The sequence below is a fragment of the Pelophylax lessonae genome, assembly GCF_965119305.1.
Source record: "Pelophylax lessonae genome assembly, chromosome: 1".
Classification (NCBI taxonomy): Eukaryota; Metazoa; Chordata; class Amphibia; order Anura; family Ranidae; genus Pelophylax; species Pelophylax lessonae.
This window is the reverse complement of record NC_138768.1, coordinates 543,080,829-543,107,039: the sequence shown is the minus strand read 5'-3', so window position 1 is coordinate 543,107,039 and position 26,211 is coordinate 543,080,829. Positions and strand designations below refer to the sequence as shown.

Genomic DNA, 26,211 nt, shown 5'->3' with positions numbered 1-26,211 from the left:
CCCACAGTGTATGGCTAAACTTCCCTCCCACAGGTGAATCAGGAAGAGAAAATTGTCAGTGGTCAAGAGAGAGGATACTAGGAGAGTGTTCTGAAGATAATCTAATACATCAATCTGAATTCGCTTAGTGGCAGGGTGAAACAGCAGCCTGGCTGCATTGTTAGAAGTAGGAGTTCTCCACATTGTGAATAGTTGATTTGGAGTATCCCACTATTCCCTTCTCCCATCCCTAATTTAAATAAAACACCAAAAAACAACTACAAACCCCTGGACTGATTATTGACGTAGCCAAAAAGTAAAGTGTTAAATTGTGGATGCTAGTGTTGCAAAAGGTAACCCAGGGGGACCTGAGAGTGTAATATCCAGCAGCCCTCAAGGGAGCAGTGCTACATTTGGGGGCTCGTCCGGGATACACCCCTGGGTTACCACAACAGTTACTAACGGCAACGGCCGAGAAATTCCCACCAAGTAACGTCATACTTTCCCAAGTAATGTACTGGAGTGTCAGTGAAGAGGATAATGTCTGCTTTACAGAGATCAGGGAAAGTGGGATGACAAGTCAAGTTTGCAATGATGGCTACTATGGACAACAAACTGACATTTCTCAACTCTTTCTCAACTCTTAACTTTCTATACTAGATGTAATTATTTTCCAAATATGTAAATAGATTTAATTCAGTCTAAAACATGGTTTAATATTTATGGTTATCTAAGGAGTAAATGGAAATTGAGCTTCTAAAAACAGAAGAATATAGCATGTGGCAGGGACTACAAAAGTGTACAAATTGCCTATGGAATTATAAGGCCACATGCACACTGAATATTTTTGCAATCTCTCCTAGATGCCTTTTCTCCTGTCAGTGGTGTTTTGGCAGAAAAACGCATGTAAGGTGTTTGGAAGTGTTTAGATGCGTCAAGTGCTTGGGCATCAATTTGTTTCATTGGCCAGAATATTAATTTATTCTGGCCATTGAAATGAATTAACACTCAAGCACTAAACACGCTTAGCATTAACTCGTATTTGGACAAGTTTAAACATAACAAGCGTTTTTCCTGCCAAAACGCTATTACAGTGGCAGTGGGGTTTTTTTTTCCTGCCTCTAAATACCCCTGCCTCTAAACTCCTTTAATGCCCATTTTTTGCAATGCGGCACTGAAACTTTAACTGACAATTGCGTGGTCGTGTGATGCTGTACCCAAATAAAATTGATGTCCTTTTTCCCACAAACAGAGCTTTCTTTTGGTGGTATTTGATCATCTCTGTGGTTTTTATTTTTTGCGCTATAAACAAAAAAAGGGCAACAATTCTGAAAAAAAAAAAAAACAATATTTATTACTTTTACTTTCTGCTATAAAACACAGCCAATAAAAAAATCTATTTTTTTTTTTCATCAATTTAAGCCAATATGTATTCTGCCACATATTTTTGCTTAAAAAAATCCCAATAAGTGTATACTAATTGGTTTGCCCATAAGTTATCGTGTCTACAAACTAGGGGATAGATACATTCATTTTTATTTATTTATTTTTTACTAGTAAAGGTGGCGATTAGTCTCCATTCACACTAATACGACTTGTCAGGCGACTGGTCAGCCTGACAAGTCGCGGTCCGTTGTGTGGTACGGGAACCGTTCTAATAGGAGCGACACAAGTCGCTCCGACTTAGAAAAAGGTTCCTGTATTACTTCGGGCGACCTGGAGAGACTTGCATAGACATTCATTCTGTGAAGTCCGTGCAAGTCGTGCCGAAGTCGCACTGCACGCGACTTCACAGGTCGCCCCCAAAGTCGTGCCGCTTCAGTGTGAATGCGGTGTTAGCGATTTTTAGCGGGACTGCAACGTTGCGGTGGACAGATGGGACACCTAACTGACACTTTTGACGCTTTTGAGGAGACCAGTGACATTACTACAATAATCAGTGCTAAGAATATGCACTGTCACTGTACTAATGACCCTGGCAGGGAAGGGGTTAACACCAGGGGCGATCAAAGGGTTAAGTGTGCTCCTAGGGAGTGCTTTCTAATTGTATGGGGCTTGTACTCACTGGATGAACACAGAGAAGTTAGTTCCAAAAAAGGAGGAACACTGGATCCCTGTGTTCATCTCTGACAGAACACCGGTCTGCCTTGTTTACATCGGCAGACAGCTGTTCTGTCTCTATGGGGAGCCATCGCGGATGCCCAGCGGACATTGCGACCACCAGACCCACTGATTTGCTCCTCCTCTGGCCAATCGGCGCGGCGGCACGAGCGCCCCCACTATCTGTTACACGAAGCAACGTACAGATAAGTAGTTTTGCGTAACAGAGCCTGACCTGCCGCAGTTAAACTACAGTGGCTGGTCGGCAAGTGGTTAAACACCTATGTGTGCATGGACATATAGGCCAACATAAAAACGCCCCTCACGAATATTTCAACAGTACAAACGAATGGCGACTGCCCTCACCTATAACTGGCCTTTGAAGCGAAGAGCACATGGAAGGGCAACGCATGCAAAACAAAACTAAACAAATTCCCAGCCCAACTTACCAACCAGCCTGCTAACCAAACAAATTATTTTGTATGTGTTAAAAACTAGGGTAACACATTTACAGATACAGTACATGTGTCAGCTACAAGGCCCGTCAAGTCTCCCAAGTTTTTTCTGTAGTCCTAACTCTAAATTTGAGAGCCTCCACAGTGGAAGCACATACATTATAATCGATAGGCAGAAGGCAAGTAAGCATGGAGGGAGCCCACCCCTCCTAAAAGGTACAGGGGCGCACTGAACACCCAGCACATACCAAAATGGCAGCAAAGGTGTCCAGTACGTCCCCTCACCAATATTTCAACAGTACAAACAAATGGCCACTGTCCTCACTTATAACTGTCCTTTGCAGCAAGGAGCTTATGGATGGGCAACGCATGATAAACAAAACCAAAGTAATTCCCAGCTAAACTCACCGACCAGCCTGCAACCAACTGAATTGTCCTGTCTAACAGTATGAGTTAAAAATGGGTGTTTAGTTTGCACACATTTGCAAATACATGCGTAAGCTTCCACGGTGGAGGCTCTCAAATTTCGAGTTAGTACTATAGAAAATACTGGGGTGCCTTGACGAGGCCTTGTAGCTCACACATATATTTGCAAATGTGTGCAAACTAAACCCCTGTTTTTAACGCATACTGTTAGACTGGACAATTCGGTTGGTTAGCAGGCTGGTCCGTAAGATGAGCTTGGAATTTCTTTGGTTTTGTTTAACATGAAAACGCATCAAGAGGCAAAAAAAAAAAAAGAAAAACCGCCAGACACGCCAAAAACATCCAGTGTGCATGAGGCCAAACCATGGGCAGTATAATTTCAAAAATGAATTGAAATGATCATGATTAAGTATGCAGAAACTCCGGGTGTTTTGTGTAAAATGCAAGCAGTTCAGGTGTTTGTGGTCTCTTTCACACTTATCCTCTTACAATGGTGTCTTTTATTAGCCCTTAGCTCATTTTATTTTGGTATAGGATGGTATTAGTCAGACATTCTGTCTCCATTTTCACTCAGTTTATTTTATGGTTCTAGCCTTGGCATAGGGATAAGATTTTAGTGGTGAAAAAAAACAGTTATATAAGACTATAACCATGTATTATTTGTTCTTACCTTTTTCTCTTTCTACACTGTATGTTCCTTAGAAATATCAATAGGGTGTGTGAGTATATGTGTATATATACTATATATATATAATGTTGGTTGTTTTTTTATACTCAAGACAGAAGCTAAACACCTTTGGGCATTGGAGCAAATTGTAAATGACAACAACCTCCCATTAATAAAATCAACAATCTCATACACGACTATCTTATGTGTAAGTGCTGGTACACCCTGGTATCGCAATTCCTGACCATTTCTGTGCAGTAAGTTTGTAAATGTAGTGTGAGTAGTGCTGTCAATAAAACTGCATGGGCTGCCATTAACAATACATTGGAACCCCCATGCAGATTGCAAGGTCATCCACCTGGGGTGGGGGAAATGTCCACGAAATGCACCTTTACCATTGCGTTCTACTATGAACTGGCCCTAAAACCACACAGTTTCCATGGCATTGTCTTCTTAAGCTGGCCATACACTAAAAAGATTTAAGCCAATTCTTGAGAATGCAGCCGCAATTAGTTTAGTGGGGGCAAAAATTGTCAGCCTGTTCAGGTATTATGACAGCAAGAAGGCACAGTGGAAGATTTGTCCATCTGCACTGTATGGTCAGCTTGTAAGAGTAGGCGGGTGGTACCTCCTCCATGTTCCCCTTCTCATTGGGTGCCAAGTGTGGGTCACATCTTATTCTTCTGGGCTATGCTAGGCACCTTAGATAGGGTCACTGCCTTACAGATAGGGTACTTTTGCTTGAACAGTCGACTAAAATCTAATGAATGCTCTTCATGTTAACGTACACCACTATGGCCACTGTTGCATTTAGAAGGGACATACAGAGCCGATGCCTCACAACCTGTCCAGCATATCTCCACTACCTCATTCCCAGTAATGAAATGGGGTCCAGCCTTGCACCTAGCACTGACTCCATGCGTGCACTCACTTAACTCTTCCTTTTTCATATCTGTACACAGGTTGAGAACCACTGTGGCGCTGATCTGCTCCCATTGCTCATGGAGAGAGTGCTGACAACAATCCCTCCTGCAAGAAGCTATCCCACCTGCCACAGACACACACTTAAGACAGGCTGCTAGAGAAACCTCAGTTACCCTTGGTAACCACTTGTGTCTTCATACCCTAATGTGTTTAACTGACCCGAGCTGCAGACTAGGTGAATTTGCACCCCTTTAGTAAGTTCAGACCAGGCAAGGATAACGTTTCAAAAGCTTTACTGAAATAACTTAGCATAACAGAAAAAAAAGATAACAGTCTTTCCCTAAACTAATCTCAAACTTAGGCTTCTGGCTGCCCCAGCATACCTGCATTAGTAAGAGTCTATAAATGGTTGAGTCCATGGTAGTAGCATCAAGGATTGGCATCTTCAGGGCATACTGCAGGTCCCATAAATCCGCCTATATTGAAGAAGCCTCCTGAAGCCAAATGTTTATTAGCGAGCACCCCAGGCTCGGCATAATACAGCGGGCTAGCAGGATGAACTCCAGCAACAGTAACCACTAATATGAACAACAAACAGCAAGCAGCAGCGATGGCTCTAACATCAGGACCCCTGCCCCTTTTATAATACACAGGAAAAGAGGGCCAGACCCAAAAAGCCTGTCAAGAAAGACCCAGGAAACGTAGTTAACTCCAACCCTCCCTGGGGCAGCACCTATCTAGGCTGAAATATAGGCAACCTGCCTAATAGCTTATCTGTAAAACATACTGTGACTGGAATTCCAAGGAGGGAAAACAGACCTTTATACATTATATTAGCTGCACTGGAGCTGTCTCCCACCAGGGCTATGGTCCTTGCAGTAGTGCTAAATTCTGCTCGGACTTTAAAGCAGAACTCCAGCTAAAAATAAATATAAAAATAAAAAAAAAAGATAAAAATGAATTTAAAGGTAAAATAAAGCCTGCTTTTGCTGTAATACTCAGCTTTAGAGATCTCCACATTAAAACATATTGTGTCACTAAATATTCTTTGCTAGATGGCCAGCATTATTCAACCTTCTCTCTGAGACCAGGTCATCTTGGACCTGCTCTGTAACTGGACCATGAAAAGAGAACCAGCACATGATGAGTTGTGCTCAGTGGTTCCTCCTACTTGCCCATACATTCCCACAGGACACAGTAGTGATGTACGGGGTGATGGATCAAATGCCTGAACGCAGTGGTGATTGGGAAATTGACACTTCCAGAAGTGTCAAAGTCTGCAGGATCTTCAGAGAACTGTTTATCTTTAATATTGCAGATGTTGGCTATGCAATCACGGGGTGAGATGCAATAATGCCTTCTTTACACAGTACACTTGATTTTAAGCTGAACTTGGAAAAACTCCAGCCCCACTACAAGGGTTAATCACACATTTAGTCTAGAAGACAGTGAAATGTGAAAAGTCACCTAATCCTCCAATCCTTTAGGCTCCTCAGTGGCACAAGACCAGTCCCTGGAGCCTCTTCTCCCCTGCAGCTTTCTAAGGTCCTCTTACGTTGTCAAAACCAATGCAGAGCCTGTAGCCCTGTACTGGACATGATGATGCTGAGGGACACTACCAGAGCAAAGGGGGGGGGGGGGTTAGTGCAATTTTCTTGGGGGGGGGGGGTTCTGAATAGTCCCCTAGACTAAACAAGCAGTTAACCCTTTGCAGTGCAGGCACAGCTTATTGAATATTACAATGTACATACAGTAGATGCACTTATTCACTAAGTGACTTGAATGTTCTAGGCAAAACTATTTTATATTTCGGACATAGAGCACCATTGGAAGTAACAGTCCAAAATAAAAAGGAACAACAAAAAGTATTTCAAAAGAAATAACTGAACAGAATAAAGAATAAAGAAGAAGAATAAAGGAGTAAAATCAGGCCAACCAGAAAAGAAGCAGAAAAGAGATCAGTTACGTATCATCCGAAATTCAGGATTATTCTTAGAGCAGACTATTTTTATTTATACGTGTCCTATTTAATAATGACACTACATTTAAAAGATCATGCTGCATTTAAAACTATTTCTCAAGTTTAATCTAGATTTCATCATTCTGATTTCCCAATCTCACAAATGTGGAGAGAAGTAATATCTGCACAACATTAAAAAATACTTACTCACCAAACATTTCATTGCAAAATATGCTGATATTGGTATTTGAAATCATTTTTTTTCTCTTTGTGGTGTTTTAGCGACCAGATGATAATTACTAGTTTTTTGTAATGTTAGTTGCAAAAAATAGTTAATTTTTAAAAACTGAGCATAGGGGTTGATATAAAAAAGGACATCAGCGTTTTCTAATAGCATACAAACCTCGGGGTGATTTACGAAAACTGGTGCACTCAGAATCTGGTGCAGCTGTGCATGGTCGCCAATCAGCTTCTAACTTTAGCTTTTTCAATTAAGCTTTGGCGATAAAAGCTAGAAGTTGATTGGTTTCTATGAAGAGTTGCACAAAATTTTGCACTCTTCAGTGTTAGTAAATAACCCTATCATTGCATACTTTAATAAAAAAAGCTAGAATCTGATTGGATGCTACATATTTTTGGTAAAAATAACTTTCCTCCAATTGGGCTTATAAAGACAAGGTTACTGGTTTAATAACTATAATGCCCACAGATAATTATTTCCAAGAATTTAACCGATTGCCAGCCGTATGACTTACATATACGGCGACAAAACTGCTCTCCTGTGCCAGAGCACGTACTAGGTACATGATCGGGCACTTCCGGTAGGGGACGAACACGCGTGCCCCCGGCGACCCAGCTGTGCTGTGATTATGCACAGCAGATGACTATCAGCAAGTGCCGGCCAATGGATGATCCCTCTGATTTTCAGGAAGACACACAGCACAGTGCCTTGCCTATGTAAACAATGCAGAGCTCTGTCCTGTCAGTGGGGAAATAATGGATTTTCTTTCCCTCAAAGAAGGGAAAAAAATCCATTACTTCCCATAGTAAAAGCACCACACACAGTACATCAAAATACTGGCTAGGCACATATTTAACCCTTTGATCACCCTAGATGTTTAACCACTTCCCAACCAGTATCTTTAGTACAGTGACAGTGCATATTTTTAGCACTGATCACTGTATTAGTGTCACTGGTTCCCAAAAAGTGTTATAAGTGTCAGTTTGGTTTTTTTCTTACTAAAGCTAAAGAGTGCAAAATCAGTCATACTTCTGCAGAGAAACCAATCAGCTTCCAGGAGATTAGAAGCTGATTGGTTTCTCTACAGAAGTGTGACTAATTTTGCACTCTCTAGCTTTAGTAAATAAACCCAATAGTGTTCGATTGTCCACCGCAATATCGCAGTCCTGTTAAGTTGCTGATCATCGCCATTAGTGATAAAAAAATAAATAAATAAAAATTTCAGCATATATCCCATAGTTTGTAGACACTGTAACTTTTACGCAAACCAATCAATATGTGCTTATTGGGATTTATTTTTACCAAAAATATGTAGCAGAATACATATTGGTCTAAATTCATAAAAAAAATATATTTTTTACATTTTAGGTTTTAAAGCAGTCAAAAATATATATATTTATTTTTTCAAAATTGTTGGTCTTTTTTGTTTGTAGCACAAAAAATAAAAAACGCAGGGGTGATCAAATACCACTAAACAAAAGCTCTATTTGTGGGAAAAACAGGACATAAATGTTATTTATGTACAACGTTGCATGACCGCGCAATTGTCAGCTACAATAACGCTGTGCAGTATTGAAAAAAATGGCCTGGTCATGAAGGGGGTAAATCTTTTGGTGGTAAAGTAGAACTATAGGCAAAACTTATATTTTTTCATTTTAGATAGATAACCCCTGTCAGTTTTTTTGCCACTTTCATCCCCATTGGGGAGATTTCCTTTTACTTCTTGTCACACAGCCTAAACAGAAACAGTGAGGAAATCCCTAGTTGTCTCCATTGAAAGGTTTCCTAAAATTTGGCCTTTTCTTTCACTCTCGGTGATCGGTGACAGTCACCAGGACAAATCGAAAGGGTGAATCTCTAATCCGGGCAAACTTCTCTCTATCCAAAATTGTAAAAAGTTTTGCCTTTAGTTAGATTTTTAGTTTGATGCATATATATAATAATCATTTTTGAATGTTGATGACCAATGAAAGGCTTACCTTTTCAAGTGTGACGGGGCTGGCAGTAGTCACCGACATGGTGTACTTGGTAGCTAGCATCTGTCCCTCTAACCGGTTCCCCACTGATCTGTCATTGAGTCCTGTTAACGTGGCTGATTTTTCCACAACAGCATCCCGGAAACGTTTACATTCAGGGCTTCTCCGAAGAATCGGTGTGTTGGCTAGGCTAGGCTTGTGTACCTCGACCTTCCACCACATCTTGTCTTCTTCTGGGCTGGGGAGTGGATCCATCACATTCCAACAGCTGGAAACATAACTGTCACTGGAGTATGTGCAGGAGTTCGAGGCATTCTGGTTTGTCACTGGGACTGTAGACTTGAAGGCTACGTTTTTGGGACACTCACCCTCCCCCTGATCATGAGTGAGCGCTCTTTCCCTGCTTTTGGCCAGCGTGTATGCTTGGGCAGTAGATGGGCTGATCTTGGTGCCATTGCTCATTGCTGTACAGATGTTTCTGCATGACACTCTCTTCTGGGCAGAGCTGCCTGCCTCTATCTTTAGCTGTGTGTCTTCTCTCACACAAGAATCTGGCCCCCTGGTGTCACATGCCTTTCTGCTTGCAGTTAGCAAACTTCCCTCTGCCAAACTGCACGCCTTCTGTGAACGCTGAGCAGATTTGCTCGGTGACTTCAGCTGGATAAAGAGGAAGGAAGTTTTCATCTGTTGCTGATCTGCCATTTCCTCGCCGTGAACTTGTCAAGAAATCATTGTGTATTCCACGGTGGAAAAGTACCGCACTTTTCCCAAGATCACCCTGAAATCTTCATCTTTTCTAGAACACATATCTAGGAGGGGGAAAAAAAAATGTGGTTATTGATTTAATACAAAGACCAACAGCTGCCAATTTTCAGCATTAACCACTGCAGCCCTTGCAAGATTTTACCCCCTAAATGACCAGGCCATTTTTTGCGATACGGCACTGCGTTACTTGAACTGACAATTGTGCGATCGTGTGACCCTGTACCCAAATAAAATTGATGTCCTATTTTTCCTACAAATAGAGCTTTCTTTTGGTGGTATTTGACCTGGTGGTATTATTTCACCTATGCGGTTTTTATTTTTTGCGCTATAAACAACAAAAGAGCAAAATTTTGTAAAAAAAAGAAAAACAATATTACTTCTGCTATAAAACATATCCATAAAAAAAATGTAAAAAATTGAATTTCTTCATAAATTTAGGCCAATATGTATTCTGCTACATAGTTTTGGTAAAAAACATCCCAATAGGCGTATATTGATCGGTTTGTGAAAAAGTTATAGCGTCTACAAACGATGTGATATTTTTATGAAATTTTTTCTTTTTTTTTTTTACTAGTAATGGTGGCGATCAGCGACTTATAGTGGGACTGCGGCATTACGGCGGACAAATTGAACACCTAACTGACATTTTTTACACTTTTTTGGGGACCAGTGATACTCTTAGGGCTCTTTCACACGGTCCGCCTCCGTAGGCGGATCCGTGCTGCTCAGCGGGGATCGATCCGCCGATCCCCGCTGAGCCAGCGGATGACAGCTCCGCCTCAGCTTGCAGTGCGGAGAGGGAGGTGTCACAGCTCTGGCTGCTCTCTATGGGGGGATTGGATGAGAGCGGACCGCCTGTCCGCTCTCATCCAATCTGATCCCTGAACGGATGGAAAAATAGGGTTTCCATCCGTCCGGATTTCACGGACAGGATCGGATACGGATGGCAGTGGGTGTCAGCGGAGGTGTCACCGCTGACATCCGCTGCCCCATAGAGCTGCATGGGGGATCCGATCAGATCCACCTAAAAAACTGACAGGCGGATCTGATCGGATCGCCCGTGTGAAAGAGCCCTTAGATTGTAAGCTCTAACGAGCAGGGCCCTCTGATTCCGACTGTGTGTATTGTATTTGTACTGTCTTTTTTTTTTTTTTTTAATAAATTTATTTGATTTTCCAAAAAGATTATATACAGACAAAAGCACAGAGAAAGAGAAGAAAAAAAAAAAAGGGGGGGGGGGAATAAAATGAAATGTATTTGTACTGTCTACCCTCAAGTTGTAAAGTGCTGCATAAACTGTTGGTGCTATATAAATCCTATATAATAATAATTACAGTGATCAGTGCTAAAAAATATGCACTGTTACTGTACTAATGACACATGCTAATGGCAGGGAAGGGGTTAACATCAGGGACGATCAAAGTGTTAAATATGTTCCCTGGGATTGCTTTCTAACTGTGGGTTGCTCTGACTGGGGAAGATAGAGATCGGTGTTCCTGCTTAGCAGGAACACTGATCTCTGTCTTCCTCCCTGTCAGAAAGGTGATCTGCTTTGATTACAATGGCAGACGGCTGTTCTGTGTCTCTCGGGATTGATTACGGGTGGCACGCAGACATCAGGTCCGCCAGACCCGCTGATTCACTCCCCCTGTAGCCAATTAGCAAGTGATCACGCCTCTGGCAGCGCATCCCCCTGGAGCCCCTGCACAAAATGACGTACAGGTACATGATTTCGGGCAGGGGAGCCGACTTGCCGCAGTAAAATTACATTAGACGGTCCGCAAGTGGTTAAAATTATGATGTCATGAGACAAACATGGAGGCTACTATTGCTTTTTTTTCTAAATATGCTACTGCTGTCATGGTGATCAACTTGCTTCAGTAGTGAACCGCTTCAATACTGGGCACTTTTACCCCCTTCCTGCCCAGGTCAATTTTCAGCTTTCAGCACTGTTTCACTTTGAATGACAATTGTACGGTCATGCAACACTGTACAAAAACAAAATTTTTATCATTTTGTTCACACAAATAGAGCTTTCTTTTAGTGGTATTTAATCACCATTGTTTTTTTTTGCTAAATAAATGAAAAAAAAAGACCGCAAATTTTGAAAAACAAAAAACCCGTTTTCATCGTTTCTGTAATAACATTTTGCAAATAAATAATTTTTCTTCAGAAATTTAGCCCAAAATTTATTATGATACAATTAAAGCGTAACTCCACTTTTGTTGAGAAAAAAACATTCCCCTCTGGGTGATCTATGTACATTACAAGGATTATAATTACCATTGTTGCAGATTCCTACCTTTTGTTATTCTGAAGAAATCACTGTTTGTTCCTCTGTGCCTTTGTGTTAAGTGAGTCTATCAGCTGTGCAGCTGCAGAACACTAATGAGGAAATCTGCTGGGCCTGAAATCCTTTATATGTGTTCCTGTTGGGAGTATCTCACCAAAAATGACATTTTTGTTGCAGGGGATGCCTGAAATCTGACTTGTATCTTAGGCAGACTTCTGGGGAAATTGGTGAGCCAATCACACAAGCAGGAAATTATGTTTCTGGGGTGTGGTCAGTATACATTCTGTGTATAGAACACCTCCAGGTAGCCATATTGCATTACATTTTCAGAAAATTACAAAAAACAGCTGCAGATTGAAAAGGAAAGGTCATTTTTAATAACATTCAATTACAATATGATTTGTGTCGCAATTATATAGGCTATATTGTTTTTTCTTTGTTTGCTATTTTTTCCCCAGGAAGGTGAAGTTACCCTTTAAGACCCCTTTCACACTTGTACAAACTGAAAGTCACGTGACTTTGTTGCGCGACTTTTACGAGACTTCGACGTGACTTGAAGCAATGCCCATGTAATGTTGAGTTCTATGGACTTCAAGTCGCATCAAAGTCAGACCAAAGTAGTTCAGGGACTACTTTGAAGTCGCTTCAACTTGAAGTCGCACAGATATGAACGGTACTGATTGGAAATCATGGAGTATGACTTGTCATGCAACTTTGCAGTCCAAATTCGCAGGACAAGTTGTACAAGTGTGAAAGGGGCCTAAAGAAAAAGGGGATAATGGATGGGATTTTAACCGCTACAAAAAATTACAAACATAAAAAATGTTAAAGTTCATTGTACATCATGGACTCAAGGGGGTCACATTGTGAGCCCACCAATATGGGCCTGTGGGTGCAGCTCATATTTTCAGATGTGATTGATTGTTTATTTTAAGCTCAGGTGTGTGTGTGTGTGTGTGTGTGGGGGGGGGGGGGGGCTTTTGCCCCCCTTTAATTAAATTCACCTTACCTGCACAGGTAACCTTGATTGGAGAGATCCCATCATATGCTATTTAGATCCTGGTATAAAATGCAGCCTATTTGGGATGTGCAGTGTGGCACCCTCTGGCAAGCAAGCACCCCCCACCCTCCCTTGTTGTAGGCGCTTCTATGTGGTTTGTCACCCTTGATTAAAGGGGGGACTGTTTTTGAGATTTACTGTCTGTAAGATTTATGGAACATTTGGCTTGAGACCTTTGACTAAGCTCTAGTTGTGGTACATTTTCTGGTATTTGCCTATTAAATTGAGTTAATCTGGAAGTGATGTGATTTGTTTTAAACTAATGAAGTGGCCAATTTTTTGCCATATCTGTGTCTGTGTGTATTTCAATTTAAATGTTATTTTTGGGGTGCGTGCAGCCTGCAATCCCATGATAAAAAGCAAATACAAAAATTTTAAAACATTTGAACCCCGTGTGCATTTGAGTCATTTGTGTATATACAATAGCCTGTATACCCCAAAAAAGCCACACTAAAGACAAAGTGCTTCAAATGTTTTTACATTTTTGTATTTGCATTTTATGTACAATAAACTTTTGCATTTTTATGGCTATCATTTTTTGGTGCTGTTAACATCTCATCCATTATCCCCTTTTTCTTTAATTGTGGATGTGGCACCAATTATAGGATACAGTTATCATGGTCTGACATAATTTATGTATTCTGTTACATTTGTTTGGTGAAAATAACCCAAACCGTTGTATATTATTTAGTCTCAATACCCAATATATACAGTATCTCACAAAAGTGAGTACACCCTTCACTTTTTTGTAAATATTTTATTATATCTTTTCATGTGACAGCACTGAAGAAATTACACTACAATGTAAAGTAGTGAGTGTGCAGCTTGTATAACAGTGTAAATTTGCTGACCCCTCAAAATAACTCAACACACAGCTATTAATGTCTAAACTGCTGGCAACAAAAGTGAGTACACCCCTAAGTGAAAATGTCCAAATTTGGCCCAATTAGCCATTTTCCCTCCCCGGTGTCATGTGACTCATTAGTGTTACAAGGTCTCAGGTGTGAATGGGGAGCAGGTGTGTTAAATTTAGTGTTATCGCTCTCACTCTCTCATACTGGTCATTGGAAGTTCAACATGGCACCTCATGGCAAAGAACTCTCTGAGGATCTGAACAAAATAATTTTTGCTCTACATGAAGATGGCCTAGGCCAGTGTTTCTCAACTCCGGTCCTCAGGGCACACTAACAGGCCAGATTTTAAGTATTACCTTGGGGAGATAGAGACTAGAGTACTGCAATCCCTGAACAGCAAATTATATCACCTGTGATGTATTTGAGTTTTCTTGCAAACCTGGCCTGTTAGTGTGCCCTGAGGACCGGAGTTGAGAAACACTGGCCTAGGCTATAAGAAGGGCAGCACCCGGCCCATGGAGCACCGGCTTTTTTTTATGTATACTTCAAGGGCAGCACAGAGGCTTAGTGGTTAGAACGTCTGGGGTCCTCATTTGAATGCTGGTCAGAACCCTATCTGCATGGAGTTTTCATGTGTTTGCATGGGTTTCCTCCAGGTACTCTGGTTTCCTCCAACACTCCATAGACATGCTTATGGGTAATTGGATCCTGGCTAAATTTGCCCTAGGATGTGTGTGTCTGTTTATATGCATCAGTAGCACTCTCCTAGTTGGGTGCTAGGCTGTCAGGTAAATTTAGTTATTTTTTGGCTCCTCTGTAATCAGTGGATCAGTTTTTGATAGCATGGCATTGCTCCCTCAGTTCCCGGGTTAGACGGTCTCAGAGTACCCTGCTTCATAAGCCCCATGTGGCGACAGTTTGAACCAATTTGTAAGTAGACCACCAATTGTGACAGACATTGCCATTGTTTAGTACTATTAGACACTTTGGCATATCTTTTGATATTTATATTATTCCTTGATAGATAAACGATTGTTTCTGCTCCTGACGGGTGTAGAAACACGAAACGCGTAGAGCATAACAGGACGCAGTCTTCATGAACAATACTCCTATACCTTTTACATATGTCTTTCTCAACCATTTTCTTATTTTCCTTTGGAATTCCAGCATTTAGATCATTGACACACTGTATACCTTCAATATGTCTTGGTCAGACTGTTATCATTCATGTATGTTATCTTGTATCTTTACATGTTTTAACATTGTCATCATTTGTTGTACCTAATAAAATGGATAATTATTTTTACTTTTTTGTCTTTGTTTTACAATCAGACTCAGTCTTATGCCTCACTCAAAGTCCCAACCCTCTCTTTTTGCTCTTATCCATATCAGTGCCTGACCTCACAAATGTACTTCTTTAAGAATGGTAAAACATTCCCATAGACACACTCCTAAACCTTGTGGACAGCCTTCCCAGAAGAGTTGAAGCTGTTATACGTAGCTGCAAAGGTTGGGCCAACCCAATATTGAACCCTACGGACTAAGACTGGGATGCCATTAAAGTTCATGTGTGTGTAAATGCAGGTGTCCCAATACTTTTGGTAATATAGTGTATGTCAGCTTCAGGATGTCTGTTTAACCCTTGAAAGGCTACCGCACCACACTGCCCTGCAAGCCCTACGTCCTGCCACACAGTGGTTGCAGAACGGCCCCATTCAATTGAATAGGTCATGTTTCCCAGCAATACTGCAGTACTCATTGAAATGCTACCTGTGACTAAGGCTTTCACAGGCTCAAACACATCTGTGCTTACTTGTATAATGGAAGTTTTTACTATGCATCCTCAAGTAAAGGAATTGTAATGCTGCATATTCAACAGATTTCCGACTTCACATTTTTCTGCTACCTGTGGTATAATGTTTGCTGCAAAGCATCGTAGCCACCACAAGAGTATCATCCTCTCCACTCACCATGGTAGAATAAAGAGGGAATGAAATATTAAAAAAAAATCTATTGATGATCAAAGCAAACAAATACGGTAACTTGTGCATCTAGTCCATACACAGTATGTTCTAGCACACATTCAGGACAAGTAAGATGGCAATAGCCACCTTAAAGTGTTACTAAACCCAGGACCCTGCATTCGCTATATCTAGTCTCCCACAGTCAGGGCCGCTGATAGGGAGGGACCACCAGTCCTCTTGTAGGGGGCCTGAGAAAACAGGGGGGCCCACACAGGAAGGGGCATTAGTTATGAATGCCATTTACAGAAATCTTCCTCCAGCACCTAAAAGCTGATCTCTCCCCCTCTCCCTGCTGCCAGCTTTTATCTGCTGAGAAAGACAGTTGTCCCTCATTAATCTCCCTTCCTATGTGGGCCCCCCTCCCAGCCCTGGCTCTAACGTTAGCTCTGCTCCTGAGTTTAGCTCTGTAAATTTGTTTCTCTCCCTGCAGTTCTTCTTATACTCCTTGTCCCAGCCTGTAAATTTTTTTTTTCATCCCTCTCCCCCATTGCTCTGTCTTCCTGACACAGTCACAGCTGATCAGCTGCATTCCCATGGGGTGAAGAATTTACTGTTACACCAGTTCCATAGCTGCCTGTTATCTTGTCCCAGTGCAGTTTAGTGTGCTTTATGTAGCTGGGCTTCCCACTCCTCTCCTCCAGACTGTTTCCCGATCTATGCAACTTTGCTTCCTCTCTTCTACACTGTCAGTTCCCTCTGCATCCATGTATCAACTCCTTCTATTTACCCATTTACTAACTAATCTGGCAGTAGTAAACTCCATTTTTTATCTTGTATCTACAGGTAAGCCTATAAAAGGACTTACATGTAGGTTCAGTGAATATCTCCTAAACGTAGCAGCCGGTAATAGCACCAGCACATGTGCACTGTGCTCTCAATGTATGACATACCATTCATTCAGAGAGCTGTGCTGTGACCATAACACCCACGCGCATGCGTGGGAGTTATATCATCGCAGTTTGGCCAAACGATTGGAGCCCGAGAAGACCAGATGAACATGGCCTGTCATTCCATGAGGAATTCCTCCTAAAGCTAAAAGATGAAACTGAGCTGATAAATAAATCTGTGTGTTGGGGCTCATGCACATGGGTGCTGGGGTCTGTACAGTGTGAATCAGTGGTTTATTGTTGTGGCTTGAGCCACCTGGAGCTGTAGGAACACAGCCGCAGGCCCTAATTTGACAGGTGTGCAGGTGAGTGGCCCCCAAATGCACACTGTCTGTGTTTGGGCTGTACACCTACACCCTCTTGCCTGTCAAATTAGGACCTCTCAGCTGTGTTCATACAGCTCCAGGTGGCTGAAGCCACATAAATGAACCACTGATTCACACTGTACAGACCCCAGCACCCATGTGCATGAGCCCCAACACCTCCCCCACACAAAGAGATTTATTTATCAACTCAGTTTCATCTTTTAGATTTAGCAGGAATTCTGCGAGTTTTGTTGTATTTGTGTCTGCTAATAATAATTTTATTGTAGTTTTATTGAAATGAAGCTTTAATGTTTTCTTGGGGGGGCCCTGTTAGGTAGTCTCTACGGGGCCCCGCAATTTCTATCAGCAGCCCTGCCTGCAGTACACAGAGCATGGAAATGCAATTATTTGACTTAATATAAACTGCTAAAGACCTTTTCTCATCAGCAGTATATGGCAGTCTTATGACGTCTGTCAGTGTCTGATTAAAGCTTGTTGGAGGAGTTTTTATTCCCCTCTGACTGTCCCATGAGGCTGCATGACCCCTGACCTTCTATCTGGACAGTGCTGATTGGCCCTGACATGTACTTTCCCCAAAAAACTAAAAAAAAAACCCTCTTGGTGTGCAATACACAGAGTAGAAGTAGAACTACTTCACTACTGCACTTAAGTACCGAAAGGCGGTATCTGTGCTTCCCTAGAGTAGAATTTTTTTATCCTACTTCCACTTTTACTTCACTACATTTTTTCAATGATTTCAATTCTTCTACTCCAATATTTTTTTTTTTTGTGCTGCATAGTTACTCGTTACTATTATAAAAATTACCACTGCCAGAACAGTAGATGGCAGGTTTCATGAAGCTCAAAACATGTGTATTATCAGCGCATACGAAAATAAATGCTACTGTATGTATAAATAAAAACTGCATTTGAAATAATAAAAAACAATATGATGTTCAGACTTTTGACTTCTTTCTTTAATAACTACATAACACAGTACTTGTACTTTTACTTTCAGTACTTGAGTAGCAATTTTTTTTCAAAACTACTGGTACTTTTACTTTCAGTACTTGAGTAGCAACATTTTTAAAAAAAACTACTTGCAATACTAAAGTACAAAAAATGTTGAATACTTTAGTACTTCTACTCAAATCACTTTTTGATCGAGCACTTCCAATTCTACTCAAGTCACTTTTTGATCGAGCACTTGTACTTTTACTCAAGTATGGGTTTCGAGTACTTTATACAACTCTGGCAATACACACCAAGCTAATCATGTGCAGAGTGCCTCCTAGGGCTATGTACTATCAGCAGATGATTTGGGGACAGCAGAAGAAGGGGAGGTTCAGAGAAGACAAGATCAAACAGGCTTTTTGCACAATGCAGAGGATTAACTTTGGAGGTCAGTGAGCACTGCAACCAGAGGTGGATTGGTGTTGTTTTTCCCTGGAGGACACATTAAAGCATGCTATTGTTTCTTGTGTTAAAGAGCAAGGACACCTCACTCACTGAACATTATGCGTATGAATATACAAATAATATGTGTACTATCGGCAGATGATTTGGGGACAGCAGATAAAGGGGAGGTTCAGAGAAGTCAAGATCAAAAAGCCTTTTTACACAATGCAGAGGATTAACCCCTTAGGTTCCACGGTGAGTATAACAAGCATGCTTTACTGCATATACAGATTTTACTGTAGTGGTAATAACACTTTAATATTCTTTTTATGAAAGTAATGTTTTTTTAATGTATTTATAGCGAGAAGTGACCCCTTTATAAAAGCCATTGTTTGCTAAGAAATGAATAGTTTGCTTTACCATGCCCCCAGTATATGACAAGTGTACATTATTTACTAGTACTCACTAATTGTGCATAAATGTTTTCTTACTAGCCTCCGGTACTTTTAAATAATTTACAATGCTTATTACTTTGGCCATCTTGTATATATATATAGTTTATTAATTGCTAAATTGCTGTTATGAAGGATTTACTGTAGAAAGCAGAAGTACCCCAGGGATTTGTACATACAACTGGCTGAGAACGTGTGAGCTAAACTACCCTTTGACTTATGTAAAATAATGTTTGCAGATATAAATAAATCTATGGTATGTAGGGAGAAAGTTTCCATTTCCACTTCTGTATAGCAAACCATTAACGGGAACTAAAGGCAGGCTAACTAGCCTAAATTGGCTGTTAACCTAAAACAATAATAACAATGTGAATGTTACGCAAATGTACAGTGAAAATGTTCACCCCACTGGACTGAAACTGGCCATATACGGTTAGATTTTCGTTTGAACGCTTGCTTGAAAATCCTGAAAAACCGTTCGTCAGAACAATCTTTCCTGCCATCGAGTCAACTAATTTCATCTGAAAACCCTTAAAATTTCACACATATCTGCTATTTGAATGGATATCCAGATATATTAACCACTTCTGGACTGGAAGGATTTGCCCCCTTAACGACCAGGCCATTTTTTGCGATTTGGCACTGCGTTATTTTAACAGAAAATTGCACAGTCGTGCGACACTGTACCAAAATAAAATTAATGTTCTTCCCCCCCCACAAATAGAGCTTTCTTTTGGTGGTATTTCATCATCTGTGCGATTTTTATTTTTTGCGCTATAAACAAAAGAAGAGCGACAATTCTGAAAAAAAAAAAACAATATTTTTTACATTTGGCTATAAAACATTCCCAAACAAAAATTGTAAAAATATAAATTTTTTATCCTTTTAGGCCAATTTGTATTATGCTACATATTTTTGGTAAAAAAAAATAATCTCAATAAGATTTTTTTATTGGTTTGCGCAAAAGTTATCGCGTCTAAAAACTAGGGGAAAGATTTATGTCATTTTTATTTATTTTCTTTACTAGTAATGGCGGAGATCAGCGATTTTTAGGGGGGAGAAGTGCAAAGGATGTGATGGTAAGTAGTATGTATAGGAGAGAAGTGTGCTGTCTACATTGTATGACATGGGGGAAGTATGAGCAAGAAAGAACTGTGGAGTTTATAATGTTATGTGTATGAAAGGAGTGTGGCGTATGTAGTGCATCCCACATAGGAGCCGCTGGTGAAAAGGGATCCTCCACCCTACACAGCCAGGCAGAAATCAATCCAATACTTTGTTTTTTTTTGTTTTTTGGTGAGGGGATAAAACTTGGATGGATGGGGGATTAGGGGTACTATGGGATGCCAACTTGACTTTGAAACAACTTCAGGGACAACTCCTAGTATAAACAGTCTTATATACAGCTCCTTTCCTTCCTCCAGCACTTCACTTGCTTGCAGAATTACCAGTGGTCTCACTATGTAAAATCTGTAGCACTGGCCTATCACAGGCAGGGATCGTGGGCCCCTATACTTGTAGGATTTAGGGTGACACCACTTACACATTTACTGCACTTCCTCCTGTAGTCACTGGTCCCAGTACCACCTCTTCATGCCCTGCCAGCCCTCCTTGCTGCAATAGGCCCTTTCACTAGCCCTCCTGGCTACTTCTCCACAGTCCTCCTGACTTACGCTCCCCAGTCCTCCAGACTGATCACTCACCAGCCCACCTGGCTGACTTCTCAGGAGATCTCCTGGACATGCTGACCTGCTCCTGCTGTCCTCTCATTGCTCCTGTGCCTCCAGAAAAAGATTCCTCTGTGTATTGTAGAGGGTCCCTCAAGCACCTGAGCCCCAGACCTTAGGTCACCCCCCCCCCCCTAGACTAGGGGGCACCCTCAAGGACCACTGACACCCTCCTCAGCACTCCATCTCCATCTTCCACCTGACTACCCTTGCTGGCATGACCCAAGAGTATTTAAGAGGTGCCAGCCCCCTGCCAGTCCACCTGCAGGGGATTGGCTGGGCCCCTCCTCAATATTTCAAGCAGCTCCTCCTAAACTCCACCCTCTACTTCTGGAAGCTTTTCCAGGGTTCCAGAGAGCAGGGGGAGTTACCAGAGGTGCTGCTTGATTAGTCATCTAGCCTCCCTGAATCACTTATTCCTGACCCAGATTCAACCCAGGCCTGGCTCTCAGCTCTCAATGTATAGTAAGTATATGACAGTATGTGTAGGAAATGAGTGCACAGTGTGTGGTGGTATGACAGTAGGTAGCATGTACAGTAGAGGAGTGAGGAGTGTGTAAAGGTGGCCAGTATATACAGGAGAGAAGTGTGGAGTATATGATGGCAGTTAGCATGTACAGGAGAGAAGTGCAGAGTGTATAATTTATATGTGCAGGAGGGGAGGGAGGATATGATGGTATGAGTATTAAAAGAGTGCGGAGTGTATGATAGTATGTGCAGAAAATAATTGCGGAGTGTATGATGGAATCTTCAGGAGATGAGTGTGCAGTGTAAATTAGTATGTGCAGAGTGTATGGCAGTGGGTATGTGCAGTAACAGTGTAATAGCGGCCAATAAATGCAGGAGTGATGTGTGTATTATGGTGTTTAGCATGTGCATAAAAGTTTTTGATGGCAGGTAGTATATGCAGTAGAGGTGTGCAGAGTTTATGACAGCATGTAGTTAGTACATAAGCTCTTTCACATGGATGGCTGGTGGGGGAGAGGGGGGGGGGGATCTGGGTGCCATGGCCACAATGTTATGCTTCGTGGCCACTGCATTTATTATCTCCAGTTGCAGAGTTTGACAGGCAGTACTCTCCGTTAGGTTCACTAGAACCATGCACCAAACACTTGATTTGCGATTGCAGCGAGATCTTTTTAATACAAAATTCTCCTTGATATTGGGGGGAAAAAAAGTGTAGTATCACCTCCTGTACGCCTGCCAACTGCTGCTATACCGCCCTATGAAAATCAATCCACCGCAGATAGCTTTTCAGAGGACAGTAAACACTGCCGCCTGCTTGAAAGATGCCAGATTCATTGCTCTATCACTGCAGAGGCCACTGAAGTGCACTGCAGATGGAGAAGTAGTGCTGAGGAGAGGCTGTCAGTGGCCCTTGAGGGACCCCTGCCAGGGAGGAGATTTACTTTGGGGTGGAGCTCAGGATAGCTGGCATGGAAGGATCCCCACTACTGGAGACAGTGGTAGACATTGTACTATCATAGACACAATGGTAGACATTGTACCAGCCATTAAAATGCAACAAAGGTATTTTATTCTTCAGGCTAGCTATTTGGTCAGGGTTCTGATCTAATGAATGATCAACTATAATGGCAATCTGCTTTTGATGGAGCATGCAGTCTAGGAAAGATTGCGCCTATATATCTTGACGCAACAGACTTAGAGGGTAATTTACTAAGACTGGAGCAGCCCAAATCTGGAGCAGGTGTGCATGGTAGCCAATCAGCTTCTAGCTTTCATTTTCAAATCCTAATGCAACAAGCTGAAACTAGAAGCTTATTAGTTACTATGCACAGCTTCTCCAGATTCTTTCTGCTCCAGTTTTAGTAAACCTTGCCCGAAGAGTTGCAACGGGCCTGTGATAACTTTTTTTATTCGTTTTTAATTTTTTGGCTACCTTTGCAAATTTTTGGCTAAATCCATCAAGATAATGGTAGAGGCAAGGTGGAGTCAGAATGCTCTTAATGGTTTGGCTTCGTTTACTGTACATTGGTGGTAAAAACAAACAAAGAACAATTTTTAATGGACAAATATGCCCAACTTTCAGAGCCCACTATATATAAAGAACCCAAAGCTGCAATGTTGAGATTCCTCCTACAATGACCGCATAAGACCCTGTTCAGACAGGGGCGACTTGCTGTGGCGACCTGTGAATTTGCGGTGCACAGCGTGCACCGCGACCTCCGCGCGACATGCACGGACTTCATATCATTGAAGTCAATGCAAGTCGCCTCCAGGTCTCCCCAAAGTAGTACAGGACGCTTTTTCTAAGTCGGAGCGACTTGTGTCGCTCCTATTAGAATGGGTCCTGTGCTAATCAATGGCAGGCGAACCACCGCGACTTGTCAGACGACCAAGTCACCTGACAAGTCGCGCTAGTGTGAATGGGGACTGAACCTATATAAATAGAAAACTGATAACTCCATACGTTGCTTTTTTCAGCAACGTGCATTGATACAAGGTATAGCATCATTTGTTAGTAAAATACAATTTCCAGGAAAAACTTTACTCCCCCAATCAACATTGATTATGTGTTATTATCATGCTGCTAGCATTAGTAAATAGACAGGAAAGTATATAATATTTACTTGTTTTAAACTTTTTTTGTACATTTCTTCAGTTACTTCCTGGTTTCTTGCCTAGGCAAATGATGTCATACATCCCAGGAGTCTTCAGGAGGGGAGGAGAGGAGGAGGGTTTTTCCCAGCCAAGCACACTCTCCTGCATGCATGCCTGGGCTAAGGGCAAATTGATTCCAGGATATGAATGCTACATGGATCATTTGGCCTTGTTTAAGATGGCCACAGCCAGAAATGATAAGGGGGTGTTTTTCAAAGTGATTTCTTACAAAATACAGCATGTGGACATGGTAAATGGGGGGTTTGCTTTGAATATTACACATTTATTAAATAGTGTTTTTGGTTTGTGGCGCTCAGATGCAGTGAAGTTCCAAATTAATCAGCATCAGTAGATGATACATCATTGTAAATTATTTGTCTTACCAACTTCTTCATGATCAGTGACAAGTAATCCCAAAGGATATGCTCAATAGGATGATTACACTGTAACTAACCAAGCACAGGAAGGAAGAGTTCAATGAAAAAAAATGATTGCAGGAAGAACAATTCATTCTAATTTGTTCTTCAGAGACTGAGTCCTGACAGCTGACATCATAATGTAAATATAAAAAAATGCTGAAAATATGAGTAATTGCAGACATACTAGCCAGTGATATCCAAATAAATGTATTATAAAACAGTATATGAAAATCTATGTGATGCTGATGTGTTATCCTTAGTGGTTGCTACAAATATGTATATTATTTCAACTCAATACACTAAGAAACAAAATTGAACCATACTCGTATTGTAAGTGGACCTGAACTAAAAATAAATTAAGATATGTTGTTATCCAAGGGTGCATTCATTTGGGCAAATGCACACTGTGATTCCAGCTGTGAGAACCTATGGATTCCATTGGCTGGAATGACAGGTGTGTGAAAAAAGCTGTAGCCAGTCAGCCCATACAATGCAATGACAAGCTGATGGTGGCCATAATTGTCGTTGACTGTTCCCACAGCCAGTGATTACCTGTGGTTAGAGGCAGATGATCATGGCTCCATGCAGCATAAATGTGTCCAGCCAGGATCATTGTAGGTAATTGCTGGCTGTATGAACTGTCACAGATAGCTGGCTGCCTGTCTTCAAAATCCATAGTTTCTTGCCGCTGGGTGCTGGCATTCAGTGTGTGATAATCGTTCCCTAAGGCCTCCTTCACACTACCATTTAGCTGCAGCCACTGGATTCCAGCAGCAAGCATCAGTGGATTCTTGTGGCTGGAATCACCGGCATGCAAAAAGCAGCTGCTGTCCAGTTCATGTAAACCAATGGAAGGCTGCATGCGGCCATGCGCAATAACATTTGTATCATTGGCTCGCCAAGGGGGTAGAGGGTAAGAATCCTACGGCCTTTGTGAATCTTTCCGAACCTTCTTCCCTGTGGCCCAGCTATCACCTCACTTTACTGTGGAGAGGGCCCATCGTATGACGCCACACCCCACTCGCAGGTGCCCCCACTCGCACATTTATTCTACGCCTGCTGAATTTCAGAGATAGAGTTGAGATCCTTAGATTGGCCCAGGTGGCTGGTGAGCTTCGCTATCAGAACAAGCGTTTGCCCCTCTTTCCAGACTACTCCGTGGAAACCCAGAAGCTTCGCAAGTTGTTTGATGCTGTCAAGGCTGCACTGAGAACCAGAGGGTTCAGGTATAGCATTCTTTTCCCTGCCAAGCTGAGGGTAGTGGATGGTTGGATTCCCTACCTCCCCAGGGATGAAGCTCAGTTGTCTAGGCCTTTGGAAGCTTTGTTTATTTTCTGGCTGCTGACTAGCGCAGGTTATCCACCTTGCGCTTATGAATGCTTGTACAGCGGTTCTACGTACTGATCCTGGCTTGGGGCCCAACAGTAAGTCTGGGTTTCTTTTTTTTTTCTTTTTTTTTTTAATTACTGGTCTAGCCAAGTGATCCTGTCCTTGCCTTGCTGTGGGTAGCAAGCTGCAAGCTGTGGCCTGCGGCTGTTCGATGAACATTTACATTGTTGACCACTGAGAAAATTGGATTGTTTTGCCACTCTGGCATCTCCAAATAAGTTTGTCAGAATGCTACTTTTACTTTATCATCTGACCTCCCTATGATGTCTAATTTAGGGGGTTTAGGGGGGACCTATGACACTTCCCAACTGACTACAAGCCTCCAAGTTTTTTTTTGCCTTTTGGCTGGTATTTGGGGACTCAAGAGTTCCCGCCCTATACGGGTTCTGCGGAGTGGGGGGAATGGGGAATCAGCCACTGTTGACTAGTTTGGGCTGCTTTTTGGTTTTGTTTTCTGTTCTTTTGTTAACCATTTTTATTACAGGTTCCTTTATGGCATTAACTTGAATTCGGTATATTGCTTGCTGCTGTCTGATGGCCCTGCTGTTCAGTGCAGGAGGGATGTTTCCTGCTGTGCGAGAGGGCTTGCTCATTTGGTAAGTCTGGGGGTGTTGGAGTATGTATCCTATGTCCTACCCTTCTCTCACATTATAACCTATTGTCTATGGCTACTGTCTCTATACTATCTTGGAATGTGCGGGGTCTTAACCTTGCTGTCAAAAGATCCCTAGTCTTCAATGTTCTCTGTAAGGTTTCGCCACAGATATGTGTCCTACAAGAAACTTGCCTCCTCGACTCTTGAGTCTTCAGCCTTAAGCGGGCCTTGGTTGGCTCTTACTATTATATTGCATACTCCAGCTACTCCAGAGGAGTCAGTATCTTGGTGCACAGGTCACTACCCTTTCAGCTCCTGGAGCTCAATACTGACCCTGGGGATGATACATTATTTTACATGCTTCTTTTGCCAATGTTAGCTTTGTTTTGGTGGGCATTTACTTTTCTCCTCCTGCTGATGTTTCCATACTCTCTACTATCATGGAATAGGCATTACACTTTGGAGTGGAGGACATTCTTCTATTCGGTGATTTTAATTTAGTCATGTGCCCAGACATGGACAGGCTCCACCCCTCTTCTCGGGGACCCTCTGGTTTGACTCAATGGGCGACTTCCTTTGAACTGGTGGATGTCTGGCGACGATTCTATCCATCGTCAAGGGAATCCCTGGATTCCCGAAAAGACATTTAACTCTGTCAAATGGGGATTCCTTTGGGAGGGGATACGTAGGTTC

The 26,211-nt window shown here is 41.9% G+C and overlaps 1 protein-coding gene across 1 annotated transcript in view; it reads right to left on the bottom strand.

The window, feature by feature from the left end:
* PSD3 (pleckstrin and Sec7 domain containing 3) overlaps positions 1-9,430 on the bottom strand; it is a gene marked incomplete at its 5' end in the record, with an annotated part of 867,292 nt that extends 857,862 nt beyond the window's left edge. Inside the window, one exon of the mRNA XM_082247748.1 lies at positions 8,732-9,430. Within this exon, the coding sequence (XP_082103874.1) occupies positions 8,732-9,430 (699 nt within the window). The remainder of the gene's footprint in view (positions 1-8,731) is intronic.
* Between the last annotated feature and the right edge of the window lie 16,781 nt (positions 9,431-26,211).